At 46.0% G+C, this 21,090-nt stretch overlaps 1 protein-coding gene across 3 annotated transcripts in view; it reads left to right on the plus strand.

The window, feature by feature from the left end:
- Catspere (catsper channel auxiliary subunit epsilon) overlaps positions 1 to 21,090 on the plus strand; it is a 58,095-nt gene that overhangs the window by 9,586 nt on the left and 27,419 nt on the right. For all 3 annotated transcript variants that reach the window (XM_090341520.1, XM_090341519.1, XM_090341522.1), the window contains exons 8-14: positions 4,069 to 4,175; positions 7,078 to 7,570; positions 9,639 to 10,116; positions 15,205 to 15,647; positions 16,042 to 16,100; positions 17,529 to 17,604; positions 20,442 to 20,494. In XM_090341520.1, the coding sequence (XP_090197646.1) occupies positions 4,069 to 4,175; positions 7,078 to 7,570; positions 9,639 to 10,116; positions 15,205 to 15,647; positions 16,042 to 16,100; positions 17,529 to 17,604; positions 20,442 to 20,494 (1,709 nt within the window). The remainder of the gene's footprint in view (positions 1 to 4,068; positions 4,176 to 7,077; positions 7,571 to 9,638; positions 10,117 to 15,204; positions 15,648 to 16,041; positions 16,101 to 17,528; positions 17,605 to 20,441; positions 20,495 to 21,090) is intronic.

The raw sequence follows: 21,090 nt of genomic DNA on the forward strand, positions 1-21,090 counted from the left end.
AATGGAAATATAAACACAACTACATAGACATAAAAAACCTATGACTCTATAGATATAATGTTTTATTTCATAAATTAATATGTTTCTATGACATACAAACCCTTAGCCTAATTGTGATTAAGTTCTAAATACTAAGTCCCAGTGATTGTAAATAGAGATTCCCTCCTTGAACACTTGTATGTTAAACTTGTCATTTAAAATATGATATAAAAATCAACATTAATAAATTCTTTAAAAAAACCCTATGACTCTATAGATATAATGTTTTATTTCATAAATTAATATGTATCTATGATATACAAACCCTTAGCCTAATTATGATTATGTTGTAAAAACTAAGTGCCAGTGATTGTATGTAGAGATTCCCTTCTTGAACACTTGTTTGTTAAACATGTCATTTGAAATATGATGTAAAAATCAATGTTAATGAATTCTTTAATAAAAAATCTCTCTAATGAGGCTGGGAGTGTAGCCTAGTGGTGGAGTGATTGCCTAGCATGCATGAAATCTTTGGTTTGATTCCTCAGTACCAGATACACAGAAAAAGCTGGAAGTGGTGCTGTGGCTCAAATGACAAGTGCTGGCCTTGAGCAAAACATGTCCAAGGACAGTGCCCAGGCCCTGAGTTCATGTCCCAGGACTGGCAAAAAAAAAAAAAATCTCTAATGCTTTAGGATTTCCTAGAGTGTCAACACAATAAAAATAGAAGTCCTTTCTTTAACTTGTTATAAATTTACCTCTTCTAAGATTTAAGTTCTGTCTCCTATTACAAATAAAATGTACTGAAGCCAGGCATCGTGGCTTACCCCTAAATCCTAGCTGCTTGTGAGACAGAAAACATGAGAATGAAGTCTGAGGCTAGCCTGGGCATAAAAGTTCTTGAGAGTCCAGTTCAACCCATGTCTGGACATAGTATTACATGCCCATCATCCTGGCAGCACAAGGAGGCTGGCGGGTGCCGTCCCTGAGCTCTTCAGCTCAAAGTTACTGCCCTACCCCCGAGCCACAGCACCACTTCTGGTTTTCTGGTGGTTAACGGGAGATAAGAATCTCATAGACTTAGTGCCCGGGCTGCCATCCTCAGCTCCCAGCCTCCTGAGTAGTCAGGGTTACAGGTGTGAGCCTCTGCACCCAGCTGGAGCCAAACTGTTTTTTATAAATCACCATATATGCTTGAAAAACTTAACTTTCTGCATATGTTTTATTTGCTTTGTTTTATTTTGGTTTCTTTTGAGATAGATTCTCTGTGTATGAGCAAAACTAACCAGAAATTCATTCTAGTACAGGTTGGCCTCAAACTTACTATCCTCTTGTCTCAACCTCCTTTTTTGTGCTGGTTCGAGGGCTTGAACCCTGAATGCCATCCCTGAACTTTTGTGCTTAAGGCTGGTACTCTACCACCTAGCCATAGGTCACTCCCAGCGTTTTGGTGTTTAGTTGAAGATGAGAGTGTCACCAGCTTTTCTGTCCTCACTGGCTTTGAGATCCACAGTCCTGAGACCTCAGCCTTCTCATAGGATTGCCAGCACCAGCCACTGGTGCCTGGCCTTGTTCAGTCCTCGTGACTGCTAAGGTAACAGGTGAGCCTGGCAAGCATGAGACCTCAAACGCCACAACCAAAAAAACAAATGGTCATGGACTCCTTTTTGTCGTTGTTGTTGTGTTGGTCAGTACTGGGGCTTGAGCGCAGGGCCTGGCCACTGTCCTTTAGCTTTTTTGCTCAAGGCTGGTGTTCTACCACTTGAGCTACACACCTCTGTGTTCGTGTGGTTTTTTGAGTCTTTCAGACTGCCTAGGCTGGCTTTGAACTGTGATTCTCAAGTATCAGCTTCCTGAATAGCTAGGATTGTTGTAAGGGATCTCAGATGTGAATCCAGTCATGAGAAAACAGAGAAGTGGTATTTAGGAAGGTGGAGTGGGGAGCCAACATCTGCAGGACTCCTGTCTCCAGACACCTGCAGCCCTCTAATGCACTTCTGACTGTTAGAAAACAGAGAGGGCAGGGCCGGGAGTATGGCCTACTGGCAGAGTGCTTGCCTAGCATGCACGAAGACCCAGGTTGGATTCCTGGGTACCACAGAAAAAAGCCGGAAGTGGTGCTGTGGCTCAACTGGTGGAGCTCTAGCCTTGAGAAAGCCCAAGGCCCTGAGTTCAAGCCTCAGGACTGGAAAAAAATACTTGTAAGAATAACAATACAAAGATCTATGATAGTGTAATGAACATTTATCCTGTCATAGGTTACTGGTAACAAAATAAAAAAACATGCTTCTTCGAGAAATCATTTTAGTAGTACAAACCAAGGTGTTTTGTTTTTTTTAAATATGCCTAACTTTTGATCCAGGAATCACTTTTCCCAGAATCATCTTATCAAAATCAGTAGTCTTAACTGTGGAAAGACTGTATCTGATTCTGCCCAGCAGTGACGAAACTCTCTGAACATCTGATGGGCGAGTGTTAAGTGAAGTGCCTTGGTGCTCTGCTTGTAATGTGTGAGGAAGAGACTCATGGCCGAGACTCCCTCTGGGTAAGTCTGGTGAGAAGGCATTCAGTGTGGCTCAGTATTTGCTCCTAACTTCCCTGTGGCATTTTTTTTTAATGAAGTTATCTTTAATGACTCTGAATCCCCTTCTCAATGGAAAAAAAATGCATTTTTTTTTTTTTTGCCAGTCCTGGGCTTGAGCTCAGGGCCTGAGCACTGAATGTCCTTGGACTTTCTCAAGGCTAAAGCTCTACCACTTGAGCCTCAGCACCACTCCTGGCTTTTTCAATGCATGTGTTACCGAGGAATCGAACCCAGGTCTTCCTGCATGCTAGGCAAGCACTCTACCACTAGGCCAAACTCCCGGCCCTTTATAATCTTCTTGAATGTGTTTCTTGCTATACTGTATTTGCATCTCATCTTCTGCAATTATGAACACGTTTATGAAAGGGAGTTGTAGTAAAATTGTGAAACATGGCTATGATTTTCAGAAACAAAATTAAAGCATCTGTCGTGAATTCTAAGCGTTTGCTAGGCACAACTCTGTTTCTCTGTCAGATTCAGTGAAGGTGTGTTTTGCTGAAAGTCATCAAGACGGCTAACCCACAGGGCCTGAAAGCGGTCAGGCAGCCCGCCTCCCTAGAACAGTCACCTTGCTGAGCCTCAGCGCAGCCCTCCCAGGGGCTCTGAGGGTGCTCCGCATCTTTCCAGAAAGTTAAACAAGTGAAGTCGGGAGGATTACAACAGAAAGAAGCTGCGGGATTCTACACTGACCTCGTTGTTGGGAGATTTTATTGAAGGGATTCCCTGCCATGAAGCAGTTGCTTCTTCAAACTACCCTTCTAGGAACAGTCGTGGCTCAGGTCAGCTTCTACTCCAATCACAAGCCGAAATGAGGAAGTACATAAGCTCTGAATTCTGAGAGACTTTTTCTTAAAAACTGCATACCTTTTGAAACCTGCCTAAAAAGTGACGATGGGTTCCTAGAGGAAGACTCTAATGCTGAGCTCAGAAAATTCATGATAGTCACTGAGATTAAAACAGAGTTATAGCTGGCCACCCATGGCCACCTGTAATCCTAGCTACTGAGGAGGCTGAGATCAGAGGATCATGATGAAAAGCCAGCCCTAGCAGGAAAATCTCCAAAGAAAACGCCAGCAGTGGAGCTGTGGTTCAGGTGGAAGAGTGCTAGCCTTCAGCCAAAGAAGCCCCGGGGCAGTCACTAGGCCCTAAGTTCATGTACCAGGTCCAGCATGAAATCAAAGCAAAACCAAGACCAAGAACGAGACCCTGATCCTTCGTGGTGTTTTCAGCAGGACAGGCACTGAACTCTGCCCTGGTTGCCGCTTTGCAGGCTGGGATGGAAGCCAGAGCTCTGCACACACTGGACAAGGGCAGCCAGGAGCTGCACCCCAGCCTAGACCTTCCAATCCGTGCTGTTCTCCCAGGGAGGAGGCTAGGCAGTCAAAGAAAGGGAGCAGAGCCCTGAGAGTGGCAGCACTCAGAAATACAAGAGGAGTCTAGACTAAAACAAATTCACTACAGGATGCTGCTCTTCTCAAAATAAAAACCAATTGTGTTTTTTACAGAATTCCATTGTGTTAACCAAGGTACTGTCTGCCTTGGGACAGAAGCCTACAATACATACACTTTTGAAGAGGAAAATGTACTCCCCAGATGACATCAAGAATGAGGGGTATGCATTCTGTGTATGTTGGGGGTGGGGGGCATGTGTGTGCACACGCATGTGCACGTGCTTGTCCTGGGGTTTTAACTCAGAGCTTGGCTGTTGTCCCTGAGCTTTTGTGCTTAAGGCTCACACTCTATCATTTGAGTCACAGCTCCACTTCCATCTTTCTTGGATAGTTACTTGGAGACATCAATTTCATGGACTTACCTGCTCAGGCTGACTTTGAACCATGGTCTACAAAACTCAGCATCCTGAGTAGCTAGGATTGTAGGCACAAGCCACTGGTGCTTTTTTCTTTTCTTTTATTAAATTTCAAGTGTCTTTAGAAATCAAGAACATTAGAAATTTAAAAGAGATTTTTTTTTTCCAGCTGGGAGTGTGGCTTAGTGGTAGAATGCTTACCTAGCATGCACGAAAACCTGGGTTCGATTCCTCAGTACCACATACATAGAAAAAGCCAGAAGTGGGGCTGTGGCTCAAGTGGTAGAGCCTTGAGAAAGCCCAAGGACAGTGCTCAGGCCCTGAGTTCAAGGCCCAGGACTGGAGAGAGAGAGAGAGAGAGAGAGAGAGAGAGAGAGAGAGAGAGAGAGAGAGAGAGAGAGAGAGAGAGGAAGGGAGAGGAAGAGAGAGAGGGAGGGGGCGAGGGAGAGTGAGTTCAAGGCCCAGGACTGGAGAGAGAGACAGAGAGAGAGAGAGAGAGAGAGAGAGAGAGAGAGAGAGAGAGAGAGAGAGAGAGAGAGAGAGACAGAGAGACAGAGAGAGACAGAGACAGAGACAGAGAGAGAGAGAGAGAGAGACAGAGAGGGAGGAGGGGGAGAGGAGGGGGAGGGGGAGAGGGGAGAGGGAGAGGGAGAGGGAGAGGGAGAGGGAGAGGGAGAGGGAGAGGGAGAGGGAGAGGGAGAGGGAGAGGGAGAGGGAAAGATTTTGTTCAACCCCTACTAGGATTTTATGGAATATAACTTACGTGTCACTTCCAAGAGATTTTTTTTCCTCGTGACACAAAAACATAGTGGGAATGGCTCCCTGCCCCCACCCCGTCCATGGCTCTGCCTGGTTTGGATATTCAGGTAGCATCATGTCCTCAGCACTTCACTGGTTTTTTTGTCTTGTGCGTGGCTAGGTCCCCTTTGGCATAATCATTCTTCCAGCCGTGAACGTTGTGGAAGCCGCCCCTCTGGGGCCGTGGTGAATAACAAACACTGTGTGAAGCTCTGGGTCTGGGCCTAACTGCCACACATTCCTTCCTCTGGGGACTACACCGGGGACAGGACTTACCCGCTATCTTCATGCTTAATGTCCTGAGGAGCTGCCAGAATGTTTTGTGCAGCCACCATACCAAATTCGACATTCCTGTGGGTAGTGTATGAGAAGGCCATGTATCTCCACATTCTCACCAACACTTGTTATTATTTCATTTTTACATTATGTAACTGGGGGGGGTGAAGTACTCTGTCATGTGCTTCTGGGCTGTTCTCAGGACTAATGATGCTCAGCACATTTTCATCTGTATCTTCTACCTGAATATCTTCAGATCCTTCCTCGTTTTATAATTGGGCTGCTGCTCACTGTTCCTAGTAAGCAGGAAGTAATAGCATCCTGACTGCTATTGTCAAGGCACTGGTATGTGAATGACAGCTCAGGGATGGGTCATATGGAAGCGTCCATTGTTCCACCTGGCCCCTTCCACGTGCAAGCAGAGGCCTGACGCCTAGTGAGTCTCTGTGGATTTTGGAGGCACCCTTGGGTGTATTTCTCCAGACCTTTGACTAGTTGGTCCAAAGAGCTGCTGGTTTTGAAGTGGCTCTGGACAACACTGGCTCTGCAGGGGTCCTTCCCTGTGCTGACCGCTCTACCACCCAGGCCAGGAGCCCCCATGGATCTGACAGTGGCAGACTGGGATGTTACCTAAAGCCCTCGGCAGGCCCAGGAGTACAGTGCAGAACCTGAGGATATTTGGATCTAAGCTCTGCTGTCAGATCTCTACCTTTATCTCAGGGTCAGTGTGCGCTCTGCCACTGGGCTTCAGTAGCTGCTGACGGCTTGACCCCTGCTCCCTGAGCGTGCAACCCACGGGGCATACAGCAAGACAGGACTCCACCACCAAATGAAAATGGTGTCTGGTGGCCAGGCTCTACCTGACCTCACATGGCCACGCTGCCTTCCCTCTCCCAGCATGTGCCTGTGGCTCCAAGGGGATGAAAAGTCGGCAGCTGGTCTTAATGGCACAAAGCACCAGCCGAAAGTGGACAGTTGTAGCATTTCAGTCCCTTGCTGGGCAGCCCTGGAGTAGAGCAGTAAAGGGTGATCTCAGCGAGCAGGGCACTGGTGATTCTCTTTGAGTGTGGGTCTGCACTGGCTCCTGGGCCGTGGATGGTGGAGGACTTCAGAAGGGATCAGGAAACTGGTGGCAAATTTGGAGAAGATGTATCTGGCTAAACCTCTGTATGGACAAACCATCGATCAGTTATCTGTGTCTCATGTGAATGCCCACAAAAGGGGGTGGATAAGGTAGCCCATTCTGGGAGTGTCAGGCAGCTCCTTTTCCAATCACTGCTGCCATTGCTCTGAGCAAAGTGGCCCAGGTGGCAGTGGTGGAGGTTAGGCCTAGGTCCTCAGCAGAGACTGCATTCGCCAAGGGCAAGCTGGCCAAGGCCCCTGTTCCATGCCCCATCTGCCAGCAGCAGCAGCCAACTGTGAGCTCCCAATATGGCACCAGTTGCTAGGGTGTTCAGCCAGGACCTAATGGCAGGGTGATTGCACTGGACCTTCCACCATGGAAAGGGAAGTGTTTGTGTCCTTACTGGAATAGACTAGACTTACAGATTTGCTTCCGTGCCAAGCACCCCCATGGAGGTGCACACCCACTGCTCATCTGGTCCTTACCTCATTTCCCTCCTGTTGCTCTTAGGACCTGGACAGTTGAGATACCGATGACCTCCGATGACATGATAAAGGAGATCAAGGGGAACCAGGTGGCGTTTCAGGATTGCTTTATTGCACACCTGCCTTTCCTGCTGACAGTCCCTCTGCTCACCATACCCGAGACTGCTGGCTTTTTACCGCTCACTTCACCAGCCGGGACTCCACTGATGGTTGTCTGGAACGCCTGTGTTCCTTCCTTTGCTGTGGTGGTTGCCAACATGGAGACCTTTCAAACCAACGATTCTTTTCATACTTGGAGCAGAGTGAGAGTGCCTCCAGACACTCTGAGTGACGTGCAAAGGCACAGTGTCACTGATGTCATCCTGTTGAGCCAAGAAATCGTTTTTCTAATCCAGGGCTCTCTCTACCTGAGAACCCTACAAGAATTTACGAGGCTTGAAAGCGACAAAGGCCTTCCTGAGGGCGGGGTCCGTGGCATTGAAACAAGAAGATGGTGCGGGGGCATATACATTTTTAAGGTTAGTGGAAGATTCTCTATTGTATATGTCTATTACAAATACACATCCAGCGGTGTTTATCACGTAACTTATTCAGTGTGACATCAGAGATGAAACAGCATTCTGTACTGATATTTAACCTGAAGCTCTATTCTAACTCAGCTCCTCACAGGCTGCTTTATAGGAAAGATGCATCCCCCACAACAAAGGATTAAAATGAATTGTGTTGGTTATTACTCCACTGCTCAGTCATATCTGGTGTAGGGCCACTGGAGCTTGAACTGAAGACCTCATATTCTCCTTCAGCTTGTTTATTCCAGGCTGGGACTCTACCCCTTGAACCACAGTTCTAGAGACAGCCTCTGGCTTGGCTGGACTTCTGGGTGGCTTAGAGATATGTGAATATTATTAGGGTTGGACATAATTTTACTATTTTGGAGTCTATTTCCTATTAATCCCATTTATTCTCTGTTCCTTTGATTCTCCTTTCTTACTATATTCTAGATAATATCTGACTTTTTTTTTGTCAGTTATGGGACTTGAACTCTAGGCCTGGGCCCTGTCCCTGAGCTATTAAGCTCAAGGCTACTGTCCTACCCCTTGAGCCACAGTGCCACTTCTGGTTTTCTGGTGATTAATTGGAGATAAGAGTCTCATGTACTTTTTAATGCCTGGGCTGGCTTTGAACCACGATCCTCAGATCTCAGCCTCCTGAGTAGCTAGGATTACAGGTGTGAGCCACCACACCCGGCTATATCATTTTTTAAGAACCTCTATTGTTGGGGCTGGAGTTTGGCCTGGTAAAGAGTGCTTGCCTAGCATGCACAAAGACCCAGGTTCAATTCCTCAGTACCACATGCATAGAAAAAGCTAGAAGTGGTGCTGTGGCTCCAGTGGTAGAGTGCTAGCCTTGAGAAAGCCCAAGGACAGTGCTCAAAGTTCATTGCTGCTTCTTTTTCTATTGGTGTTAGTCTTGGGGCTTGAACTCAGGGCTTTGGCCCTGTCTCTGTCTCTGTTTTTTTGCTCAAGGGTAGCATTCTACCACTTTGATTCACAGCACCACTTCTGGTTTTTGGGTGGTTAATTGGGGATAAGAGTCTCATGGATTTTCCCGCCTGGACTGGCTTCAAATCTCAATCTACAGATCTCAGCCTCCTGGGTTGCTAGAATTACAGGCGTGAGCCACTGCTCCCAGCACTATTTTAAAAGGGAAGAAAGTTTTGTTATTTCTGCCAGGTGATTTTAAAAAGAAAGTGAGATTTGTTATTTCTGCCAGGGGCATTGGCTCATGCCTAGAGGCTGAGATCTGAGGATCTCAGTTCAAAGCTAGCCTGGGCACAAAAGACCGTGAGACTCTTATCTCCAGTTCATCACTAGAAAATGGGAAGTGGGACTGTGGCTCCGGGGTAGGGTAGTAGCTTTGAGCTGAAGAGCTCAGGGACAGCATCCAGGCCCAGAGTTCAAGCCCCGTGATCAACAACAACAGAAAAATGTTCTGGTATTTCTGATACTAGGAACAATATGTGAGAGAATAAAGTTGACATAATAGCTTATGATTTTCATGTGATGTGATATATTTTTTTCATATATTTTTATTGTAATTAATAGAAGGGTTACATTATATTCACCAGATAGAAGGTGCATTAATTCACATACATTGATACCCTTTCTCATGTCTTGGTTCCATTTCCCTTCCCCCCACCCCCACGTGATGTGATATATTTTTCCATTTTGATTTGTTGATATCAGTTATGGGGGGAGAGGGTCATGGTTGTATCTCCACACCTTTACTTTGTATTCCAATCACTCACCCCTTTATAATGTGATGTTTTTATTTAATATACTTGTAAACTTGAAGTGTCATTCTTAAATACATGATGACAAAATTGACCATTAGTGCAATTTGCTTTAGGAATTCATTTTCTTGTTACTGCAGGGTCCAGGGCCTTCATGTATTCTCATCTCCTGCTCTACCTCCAAACCACAGCTCAGCCCCTGCCTTTTCTTTGTAAATGGAAGCTGCTAGGCATCAGACATTGTGAGATGTTTAACACTCACTCTTCTAATTGTCTTTCCATGTTTCTCACAGATTAAAAAAGGCCACAGTGTCATATTGGCCTGGACAGAAAATGAAGTTTACCTCGGGTACTCTTCAGACACATTTGTCAAACTAACAACCACAGAAAACCTGAAAAGTCTCCTCGGTCTTCCGTCACAGGACACCCTGACCATACAAAACCTGGAGTACACCCTGCACCCCGCAGAGTTCGCAGTGCTGCTCCAGCACTGTGTCGCCTGCACCGACACCAAAAAGATTTACATCATGATATACAACGAGTACTCAACACAGTGGGTGTGCCAAGACTTTACACTCGATATCCCCATGGATACGATACTCATTCCACGCTTCTTGTACTCAGCAATGCCAGATTTAATACTCTGGGACAGCCACCGAGTGTACTATTGTTACCAAAATTTCACTGTGACTGGAGTTGTACGAACAAGTACTGGAGAGGAAAATCTATCACAGTTATCAGGTGGCAGCAAAATTCATGACATTTTTGTAGGTGAGATGCTCTCAGTCCTGCTGGAAGTACTGTAACTTCCTTAGGAGGGGGTGGTCATTTCAGATACTCCGGCACGAGGGCTTTCAGTGGTTCATGGCACCTTTCTCGCCACCTAGAAATGAATGGATCTGAAGTGCAGCTACTGTCACTATGATCTCACAGAGCAGCCTGGTAGATCCCGATTCTTCTTCCCAGCTTCCTGTTGGTCAGTGAGTAGATGCTAAGGAAGCAGTTTATCTGGCGCACTGTTGGGGTAGACAGAGCTGTGCTCTCTGAATTCTGGGGGGGCCCATACTGGTGCTGCTGAAACCCTGGCTTCCCAGGTCTTTCGTTTTCAACCTTGTCACCATGTGGCTTGTCCTGGGGTGTCTCTGTCTCCACATGGCCCAGTCAGACTGGGTGCCTGGCCACTCCAGGAAGAAAGACATTTCTTAACCAAGTCCAATGATCCTATTTCCAAAAGTGTTCACGCTCTAAAGTGGACTTGGGGGTCAGAACTTCAATGCATCTCTTACAGGAATGTGTTGTAGAACCTGGCTCAGTGGCTCACGCCTGTTATCCTAGCCACTCAGGAGACTGAGATGGGAGGAATCACAATTCAAAGCCAGCCTGGGCAGGAAAGTCCCTCTGTGAGACTCTCATTTCCAAAAGGCCAGAGTACTGGCCTATCACAAAAGCTCCGGCACATTGCCTAGGCTCTGAGTTCAAGCCCCAGGACAGATAAAAACAATAACAAAACAAAACAACAGGGGCTAGGAGCATGGCCTAGTGTAAAGTGCTTGCCTAGCATGCACAAAGCCTTGGGTTGATTCCTCAGTATCACATACACAGAAAAAACCGAAAGTGGTGCTGTGCCTCAAGTGGTAGACCACTAGCCTTGATAAAGCCCAAGGATAATGCCCAGGCCCTGAGTTCAAGCCCCAGAACTAGCAAAAAAAAAAAAAAATAGGGGCCGGGAGTTTGGCCTAGTGGTTAAAGTGCTTGCCTAGCATGCATGAAGACCCGGGTTCGATTCCTCACTACCACATACATAGAAAAAAGCCGGAAGTGGTGCTGAGGCTCAAGTGGTAGAGCTCTAGCCTTGAGAAAGTCCAAGGACAGTGCTCAGGCCCTGAGCTCAAGCCCAGGACTGGCAAAAAAAAAAAAAATAGTAGACTTAGATAGGCTTATCTGCAAGTCCACAACAAGCCAGTGAAGTTTCCTCAGTTTCCTAATCTATACTATACTCCTGTTTCAATTAGACAAGGAATTGTACCTAAAATGCTTAGAAAAAAATGCTTAGCATTTGTCAGCATCACGTTATCGGAGAACTCCTTCCCAGCTCTTAACAAATTAGATGTGTATTTGTTTAGTAGGCAGATCTTTCACAAGAAATCAACTGGGACTTTGTTCTATTTGCTGCTTTTAGACCTCCGTATCTAGAACAATGTATAACCAGTGCTCTTCAGAATAAGTGAATTTTTAAAAATTCACTAAATACTGTTTTCAAGGCACAATGCAAGGGACTGGAGCTGCCACACTGAGTCAGACGCCATCCCACCCTCCCCAGGTTTAGAAGCTGGCAGAGGACGGACACCAATGCGCAGATCAGACAGAGCCAGGAGAGGGCACTGTAGACACACACAAATGACTCCTTATCCACATTTGAGGGGGCTGAGTGGGGACTGAGGAAAGATTTCTATTAGAAATGGCATCTAAACTGAGATCTGGGAAATAAATGAAGACTGTTGAGTAGAAAGACAGTGACGGCCCGAGGCACAGGCAGGATGAGAGAGAAAGTCAACAAACTAGACACATATTTCTCCTGGAGAAAAGTTTCTTCAGCAAAACCAGAGTCAGGCCATGTAAAGCCTGATAAGCCTTGAATGTTTCCTCCCCCGAGACCCTAGAGAAGCTGAGATGGTTTCAAGCCAGAGAGAATCAGGATTATGCTTGTATTTTTTGTTTTTATCTTTTTGTGCCAGTCCTGGGGCTTAAACTCAGGGCCTGGACACTGTCCCTTACTCAAGGCTGGCACTCCACCCCCTTCCAGCTTCTTTTGTGTGCTTAATTTGAGAGAAGAGTCCCACAGACTTTTTTTTTTTTTTTTGGTCTGGGCTGGCTTATAATACATCCTCATGTCTCACCGTCCTCAGTAGCTAGGGTTACAGGCATGAGCCCCTGGGACCTGACTTTCTGTAGTGTTTTTAAAAGCTCATGGGCCACTGTGATAAGGAAATTCATCAGAAGGACACATTGGGGGATATTTAAGAGGATTTCTAATACTAAGTTTGAATATTCCTCCTCAGAATCATGAAATAAGACGTTCAGGCCACCCCTCCTGAGTGAGCGTCAGAGCCGTTCCTGTTTCTGTCAGCTCACTTTTTCCCACCCTTTTCAGAAAACAAATGCAAAATACAATGAGCATACTTTCAAAGCAACTCAGTATATCAAAAACTAATACCATTTCAGCCACTGGATAATGTTCCATTTTCTGTGTTCACTGGTGATTAACAGAGCTAGAGATACTTAGATAGCAAGGCGGTTACAACTGATACTCAGAGAACATACAGATATACGCAAGAATTTCTGTACAAATAACTGAATTCCTGAATTGAGAGGCAAGGTAAAAGTAGATAAGTCCTCCAGTCACCTTCCAGCAAGGTTTACCACAAACCACTCTTCTAGAAGTACATGAAGGTGTCGGCATTTAACTTTTCTATTATTTACCATTGTGTAGAAAAAAATGTAATTTTCATTTGATGACACATCTTGTAACTTGAGGTGTTTAGTTTCATGTAGCAGCTGTATTCTTTTGCTTCAGAATTTTAGAATTTTTTTTTTAATTCTTGCCAGTACTGGGGCTTGAACTTAGGGCCAGGGCACTGTTCTTGGACACTTTTTGCTGAAGGCTAGTGTTCTACTGCTTGAGCCACAGCACCACTTCTGGTTTTTTCTATGTATGTGATATGGAGGAATCAAACCCAGGGCTTTGTGCATATTAGGAGAGCACTCTACCATTAGGCCACACTCCCACCCTCCTGTTAGACACTTTTGCATGGGGGTTATCTATTTGCATATGGTTTTTTGTTGTTGTTATTGTTTTGTTTTGTTTTGCTTTGCTGTTTGCTTTTTTTTTTTTTTTTTTTTTTTTGGCCAGTCCTAGGGCTTGAACTCAGGGGCCTAGGCACTGTAACTGAGCTTTGTATTCAAGACTAGTGCTCTACCACTTGGGCCACAGCTCCACTTCCAGCTTTTGATGTTTAATTAGAAATAAGAATCTCATGGACTTTCTTGCATGAAAGATCATTTTCATCTCTTCACTGGGAATTTGTGTTTATCTTTAACTGTGAGACAAGTTTCTTGGACACAACAAATGGTTGGATTTTGTGTTTTGCTCCAGTCTGTTATTCTGCATCTTTTGGTTGGAGGATTGAGCCTGTTGGTGTTTAATGTTACGACGGAGTGATATGCCATGTTTCCTGCCATGTGGTTGTTTTCCTGCAGTGTACTTTTTCCCTCTGTGTTTACTAGTCTGCTGGTGATTTTTAATTTTTTTAATTTCCAATCCTGGGCTTGGGCTCAGGGCCTGAGCACTGTCCTTGGACTTTCTCAAGGCTAGAGCTCTACCACTTGAGTCACAGCACCGCTCCTGGCTTTTTTCTATGTATGTGGTACCGAGGAATCGAACCTAGGTCTTCATGCATGCTAGGCAAGCACTTTAACCACTAGGCCAAACTCCCGGCCCTGGTGATTTTTATTCAATGCTGTCTTTTCTTGACTTTGATTGTTTTGCAGTGCTGCTTCATGAGTTCCTTTAGTTTTTGTTTTAATGTCATGGAAGTTTTTAGTTTCACCATCAGTTGTGAATATTAGTTTGGCTCATGAACTTTATCTTCCTATTATTCTGAGGTTACAGAACTGTCAGTATAGAATTCTGGCAAGGCGTCTACTCCTGGTTTATAGACAGCCACGTGTCCCAGAGATCCCAGGGGAAGGAATGGGAGCAGGGGTCTGTTCCAACCAGCCCCATCAGATTTGTATCCCACCCTCGGTTGTCCTATAATCTCAGGCCCTGCAGGCCCTTTCTTACAGAGGGGCTAAGGGCTTCCCACAGGAATGTGAGGGGAACATTCAAGTCCCTCATCAGGACTATCTCAGCCATGTAAATCGTATGATAATTGAGTGAGATGCAGTGACCAGAGCGGAAGTGAGTTGGGAAAGTAGAGGAGTTCTCTAGTACAGGTAGAATTCAGAGTTCACACTTGCAATCCCATTTCCTAAAATCATACAGTGATTGTGAAAGAAATGGTTTAGATTCAAAATATGCTCTGAGTGCCAGTGGCTCACACCTGTCATCCTAGCTCCTCAGGAGGCTGAGATTTGAGGACTGAGGTTCAATGCCACCCCAGGCAAAAAAGTCGGAGCCCCCCCCCGCCCCCCCCCCCCGCCGCCTCTTTCTTTCTCTTTCTCTCTGCCTGGGCGCTGTCCCTGAGCTCTTCAGACAAGGCTAGCCCTCTACCACTTTGAGCCACAGCACCATTTCTAGTTCTCTGGTGGTTAATTAGAGATGAGTCTCATGGAAGCCAGGTGCAGTGACTCACGCCTGCAATCCTAGCTACTCAGGAGGCTGAGATCTGAGGATCACGGTTCAAAGCCATCCCAAGCACTAAAAATAGTCCAGGAGAGTCTTATCTCCAATTAACCACTAGAAGGAAGTGGGGGGGGAGCTGTAGCTCCAGGGGTAGGGTGGTAGCCTTGAGCTGAAGAGCTCAGGGACAGCACCCAGGCCCAGAGTTCAAGTCTCATGGACTTTTGTGCTTAGGCTGCGATCCTCAGATCTCAGCCTTCTTGCGTAGCTAGGATTACAGGCGTGAGACACCAGCACCTGGCCGTGTGAAACTCTTATATCCAGTTAACCAGCAAAAAAGTTGGAAGTGGAGCTGTGGTTCATGTAGAGTGCCAACCTTGAGAGAAAAAAAACAAGCAAGAGTACAAGGCTCTGAGTTCAAATCCCAATACTGGCACAAAAAAGAAAATATGCTTCAGTAAAACAACATGATTCCTGGTTACTTAAAAATAATACACAGTTTTCTCTTTTTTCCCCAGATACTTTTGGAAATATTATAATACAAATGGAAAATAATATAATGTTTTATTTCAAGATTAACACTAGAGATGTAATAAAACTGCACTTGTGGACAAATGAGACAGTGAAATCCTGCTTCTACATCAGCTCAGCTTCCCAGGTATACCTGGTAAATGTGTTTGACGATGGCAGAATAATACCACAGGAGTACCCCTTGAACTTGGAAGTACAGAGTGTAACCTCAAGAACAGAAGACAAATGCCCATACATGGTATTTCAAAATAATATTTTTAACCTTTTTTATTTTTTGGACAAAAGAGAAAGCCTCACCATTTGGTCTCAAATAGTTTACCCAGAAAACGTTGGTGTATATATTCTTGTGGAGTCATATGGCCCCCAAATATTAACAATGCACACAGTAACTCAGTATGAAATCGCCCTGGGATACTGCACAAAGACTACAGTAAGTTCATATTTTAAATTCCTTCATTTGATTTTAATAAATACACAAAGCATAATTATTTTTGCTTCTTTCTGTGTGTGTGTGTGTGTGTGTGTGTGTGTGTGTCTGTGTGTGTATGCTAGTCCAGCAGCTTAAACTCAAGGCCTCGATGATATCCTTGAGCTTTTTTGCTCAAGGCTAGCACTCTACCACTTGAGCCACAGCTCCACTCTCAGCTTTTCTGCTAGTTCAGTGGAGGTAAGAGTTTCCTGCACAGGCTGGCTTTTAACTGCTAACCTCAGATCTCAGCCTCCTGGGATGACAGGTGTAAGAACCCAGATGTGGAAGGCTGTGACTTTCCATGTGGTCTCACCCCTACTTTCCTGCTTCATATACACTTAATTTTCTTTTTCAGACAATTACATTTACTCAAGATGCAAATTATGAATCCGTACAGGATTACTTCAATATGCAGTAAGTGTGGCTTTTAAAATTGCTACCCCGCTATTGATTTGTAGATAGTCTTTTATTAAAATGGCTCCATATATATTTTCAAATGTCCATGACATACAGATGACATACAGACCCTCAGCCTAATTATTATTATTTTTTGCCAGTCCTGGGCTTGAGCTCAGGGCCTGAGCACTGTCCTTGGACTTTCTCAAGGCTAGAGCTCTACCACTTGAGCCTCAGCACCACTTCCGGATTTTTTCTATGTATGTGGTACCAAGGAATCGAATCCGGGTCTTCATGCATGCTAGGCAAGCACTTTAGCCACTAGGCCAACCTCCCGGCCATCCTCAGCCTAATTTTAATTATGTTCTAAAATCTAAGTGCCAGTGATTGTATATAGAGATTCCCTTCTTGAATACTTATTTGTTAAACACATCATTCGAAATAGGATGTAAAAATCAATGTTAATAAATTCTTTAATAAAAAAAATGTCTATTACCCCACTGCCCTCTGTCTGCCCTCTAGTGGCCTGAGCTCCTGGTGCTTTGGGTTGGGTCTTTAAGGAGAATCATGTTGAAGAAGAATACAGATCAAATTGCCCAGGATGTTTTCGTTTTGTGTTCTCCTGGCTTTTTGTGTGCAAATCAGGCTTTCAAGCTCTTTTCTTCGTTTATTTTGGAACCTTCACGTTTTGTCTGAACACAAAATGATTTATGAACGTTTGATAGGAAAGACTTTTCGCCGGGCACTGGCGGATCACATCTGAAATCCTAGCTACTCAGGAGTTTGAAATCTGAGGATTGCAGTTCAAAGCCAGTCCATGCAGGCAATCCCAAGAGACTCTTACCTCTAATTAAGCACCAAAACAAAAACAAAAACAAACCAGTCAGAATTAGGGCTGTGGCTTAAGTGGTAGCCTTGAACAAAAAGAGCTCAGAGAGAGAGCCTAGGCCCTGAGTTCAAGCCCCAGGATTGGGGCACGCACACACCCAGGCACAGGCACACACACCATTCTGTTTGATTTCCCTCTGGACTGTAGTCTGATGATATGACACATCTGTAAGAGGTTTGGAGCCCGACTGCTCTTTGCTGTTTCTGAGCCGTCACCTGGGAGGGGGTCCTGCAGTGCCGGCCGGGGACTCTACACAGGGACCCTACGGGACTCCTAACTCCTCATTCTGGCCTCCACCTGGGAGCAGGCAGGCCCACAGGCCGCAGGCAGAGTCCTGCCAAACCATACCATCCAGGTGCAAGGAGATGTTTCTACTTTGCACTGGGCCTGCCATCTGGGGGGGTCTGGGGGAGGGAAGTGCCCTGCCTCCACCAGCAGGGCCCAGGCCCCCTCAGGAGGCCTAGTGGTGTCTCACTCGGCCTGGGGACAGAGACGTGTGAGTTGGTCATGACTCCCCCTCTGGCGGTTCTCTAGTGACCTGTGGTTGCTTTTCCTAGAGAGAAGAACTCAGGACTGGTGCTCATTCAGCTTCGACCTAGTGAATACTCAAAGACATGCCCAGTAGCCCAAAAGGTAAGCGAGACGAATCCAAACCTTCACCTCCAGAACAGTTGGCATGGCCAGTCGACCTGATGGCACATACTGTCTCCACTCTCTACTTGGCAAAGGTTCTCAGCTCCCAGTGCCCAATGGCATTGTTTTTATTTAGAAATCTTCCTCATGTGAGTTCACCATCTAAACTGGGATGTGTAAACAGACAAAGTTCATGTGAATGCACATGTGCACGTGTGTCTCTGTCTGGGGGGCGGGGGTGTTGGTACTTGGGCTTGAACTCAGAGCCTCATGCTCTTGCTTGCTTTTTTTACCTCAGGCTAGTTGGTGCTCTACCACTTGAGCCACATCTCCACTTCTGCCTCCCCCCCCCACCCCCCAGTTAATTGGAGATAATAGTCTCACAGACTTTTCTGTCTGAGCTGGCTTTAAGCCTTCAGCCTAGATTTCAGCTTCCTGAGTAGCTAGAGTTACAGCGCGAGTCACTAACACCCAGCAATAATTGGCTTGAGAGCAGACGGTGTAGAGGGAAATGGAAGCTCACGGGACAACTGAAGTTGGGTTTGTAAAGACTTTTGCCAATGTGTGAGAGTTACAGCTGGCCACCCGTGGCTCACACCTGTAATCCTAGCTACTCAGGAGGCTGAGATCAGAGGATCATGATTAAAAGCCAGCTCTAGCAGGAAAATCTGTGACACTCTCATCTCCAAAGAAAACGCCAGAAGTGGAACTGTGGTTCAGGTGGAAGAGTTCCAAGCCCCAGGACACACAAACAACAACAACAACAAAAAGTCTGGGCTGGCTTTTAACTGCAGTCCTCAGATCTGAGCCTCCTGAGTAGCTAGGATTACAGACATGAGCCACCGTTCCCGACTCAGCCCTATTCTTTTCAATGCTTGCTATCTTCTTAGGTTTTTATTTAATGTATACACAGTAATTGTTTAAATTCTGTATAATCTGAATATTATTTTTAAGCAACGTGTATTAAGCAGTTCTAGTTAGGGTAGGGGACCTGGTACCAGTTCATTTTCTTTCTTTTTTTTTTTTTAACCAGTCTTGGGGCTTGAACTCAGGGTCTGAGCACTGTTCTTGGGCTTTCTCAAGGCTAGTCCTCTATCACTTGAGCCACAGCACCAGTCCCAGTTTGTTCTGTGCATGTGGTACCCAGGAATCAAATCCAGGGCTTTGTGCATACTAGGCAAGCACTGTACCACTAGGCCACTCTCCTGGCCCAGTTCATTTTCTTAGTGGCAGAGATTTAATGAAGTTAATAATCTTTCCATCTTAAATATAATCCTGTGCATCTATTAAGTATAACCTATTATCTTAATGAAGCTGCACACACACAAAAAAACCTTTTTAATTTAAATGTTCGTCCTACTACTCAGAGTAGAATTCTACTCTGTCCTTCCTTGGAATTATCACTATTATCCACCAGAAGTGTACTGGGGAAAATGCAATCTGCTTAACACTTCAGGGGAGGCAGAGTGGTGCCCACCTGAGTCCCTCACACTTGGAAGCTGAGGCAGGAGGATGGCTTAGCTCAGGAGTTCAGAACTCGCCCAAGTCCTGACACAATGACATAAACAGATGTCTGTGAGCATAAACATATGTGTGCCTACATATGTATATGTGTGTGCAGGCATAAATGGGTATGTATGGGTGTATATGAGTGAGGTTTTATTTTGTTCTTTTAATGTCACCCATTTTTGATACTGAACTGCCTTTCTTGGACAACTCCACTGTGTGAGACGAGGCGCCATGCCAGCAAGTGGTGGTGTGCTCAACTCTACCAGAACTGTAAAACGTAACACACACCTGTGGGGCTTTTTGTGCATGCCAGTTTGGGTTTTTGAGATTGGCTTTTACAAATACTTTGGCCAGCTCATAACTCATGAGCTTCCTGCCTCAGCCTCCTGAGTTATGAACTTACAGACAGAAATAGCCCACGGGGCACTTATACTTTTGGAAAAAAATAAACTCCCCATGAATCCTGTGCACAGAGACCTCGGCCTCCTGTGGCCGCCACAGGACTGTGAGGCACTTGGCTAGCACAGCCAACAAAAATTTGGGGGTCCAGTGGCAAAAGGCAAGTGTGAAATCCAACAATGGTGTCATACAGACACGCTGTGCATGGCGCCTTGTGTGGCTTGCGAGGGAAGGGGTGAGCGCAGGTCCCGGCACCGCTGCTGCAGCTGCTTCCTCTGAGCAGAGCAGAGCCTAACGCGGAGTAAGCGTGGAGGAGGCCACGGCACCGTTCCTCGTGCACAGCGTGATACACCATGAGTCTCGAGGAAAGAAAAAATCATAGCAGTAGCTGGGCCCATTGTAGGCACTGCCAGCTTAGCGACAGGGGCTGGTGGGCAGCGCAGAGCCCTCAGCTGTGGTGGAGAGGAGACCAACTCCATTGCCTGGCAGCAGGTAGGGAGGCTGGGAAAGGTCCTCCGGCCACCAGGGCAGACAGGCAAATGGAAGCAAGGAGAAAGGGCCTCGTGTGCCACGGGGGTGGTAGACTGTGTGTCCCTCATCCGAAATTTGACATCTGGGTAGGCTCCAAAGGCTGAACATTTTTGAACCCCACCATCACACGTGGAAATTCCATACCTGACCCCAGGGGACAGAAGGAAGGAACACCCAGCACCCGTGGGCTGTGTGTATATGAAGCGTCAGTGAACCCCCTTGTGAGGCTTGGGTCCCCTCCCTCAAGACCTTGTTCCCGGTGAGAAAGCCCTGGAACTCCCCATGCCAGCCATTCCGGCTGTGCCGCTCCTTCTGTTCAAGTCCACAGTGCCACCGCCGTGGGCTTTGCCGACAGCTTTGGCTCCTGTGACTCACTAGCGACCTTTCTTCATTTTCAGGTGTTCCAGATAGCCGTGGGCTGCGATTCTCATAAATATATTGCTGCTAGTGGGCAAGTATATTTCCATGTGCTCTTTTAAGATGTAAAATAAACAGTCTGGTAAGCAGTCGTGACTGGTGGTGATGTCAGCCTACTGGCTGACACACCCATCATGAAATCTGAAATCGAAGGAGCAAGGGTGTAGGATTTCAAATCATTTGAACTTGATGCCAAGTTAAATAGTCCATGCGAATCAAGGAAGGGATGTCTTTATCACCAGCATGTGTTTATTCTCCTTTCCTTTCAATAAGCCTGTTACTTCTCTGGGCTCTGCAGTGCACAGTTTGCCATTATCTCTGCTTTGCACAGCTGTTAGAATTCCATTTCCCCTAGGGCAACCTGCACGACCCAGGAGGCCGTGGCCTCTGCGCCAAGCCCGGCCACGACCAGGACACACAGGCACTAAGCGCGCCTGGCACACGGCGGGGCAGCCCTGCCTTAGGGTGGCAGAGTGGTGCTGCATAGGGTGGAATGCCACATTTGGGGACCCATGGACTCACAGATAATTGGAGCATGAGTACTAGGGTACATGTTTCGTTTGAATATCTGTTTTCATTATTTGGGGTATGCGGGGCTGCTGGGTCCTGTGAAATCCTGTGTCTAATTCA

The sequence above is a fragment of the Megascapheus bottae genome, chromosome 10, assembly GCF_031878675.1.
Source record: "Megascapheus bottae isolate mThoBot1 chromosome 10, mThoBot2.hap1, whole genome shotgun sequence".
NCBI classification, from domain to species: domain Eukaryota; kingdom Metazoa; phylum Chordata; class Mammalia; order Rodentia; family Geomyidae; genus Megascapheus; species Megascapheus bottae.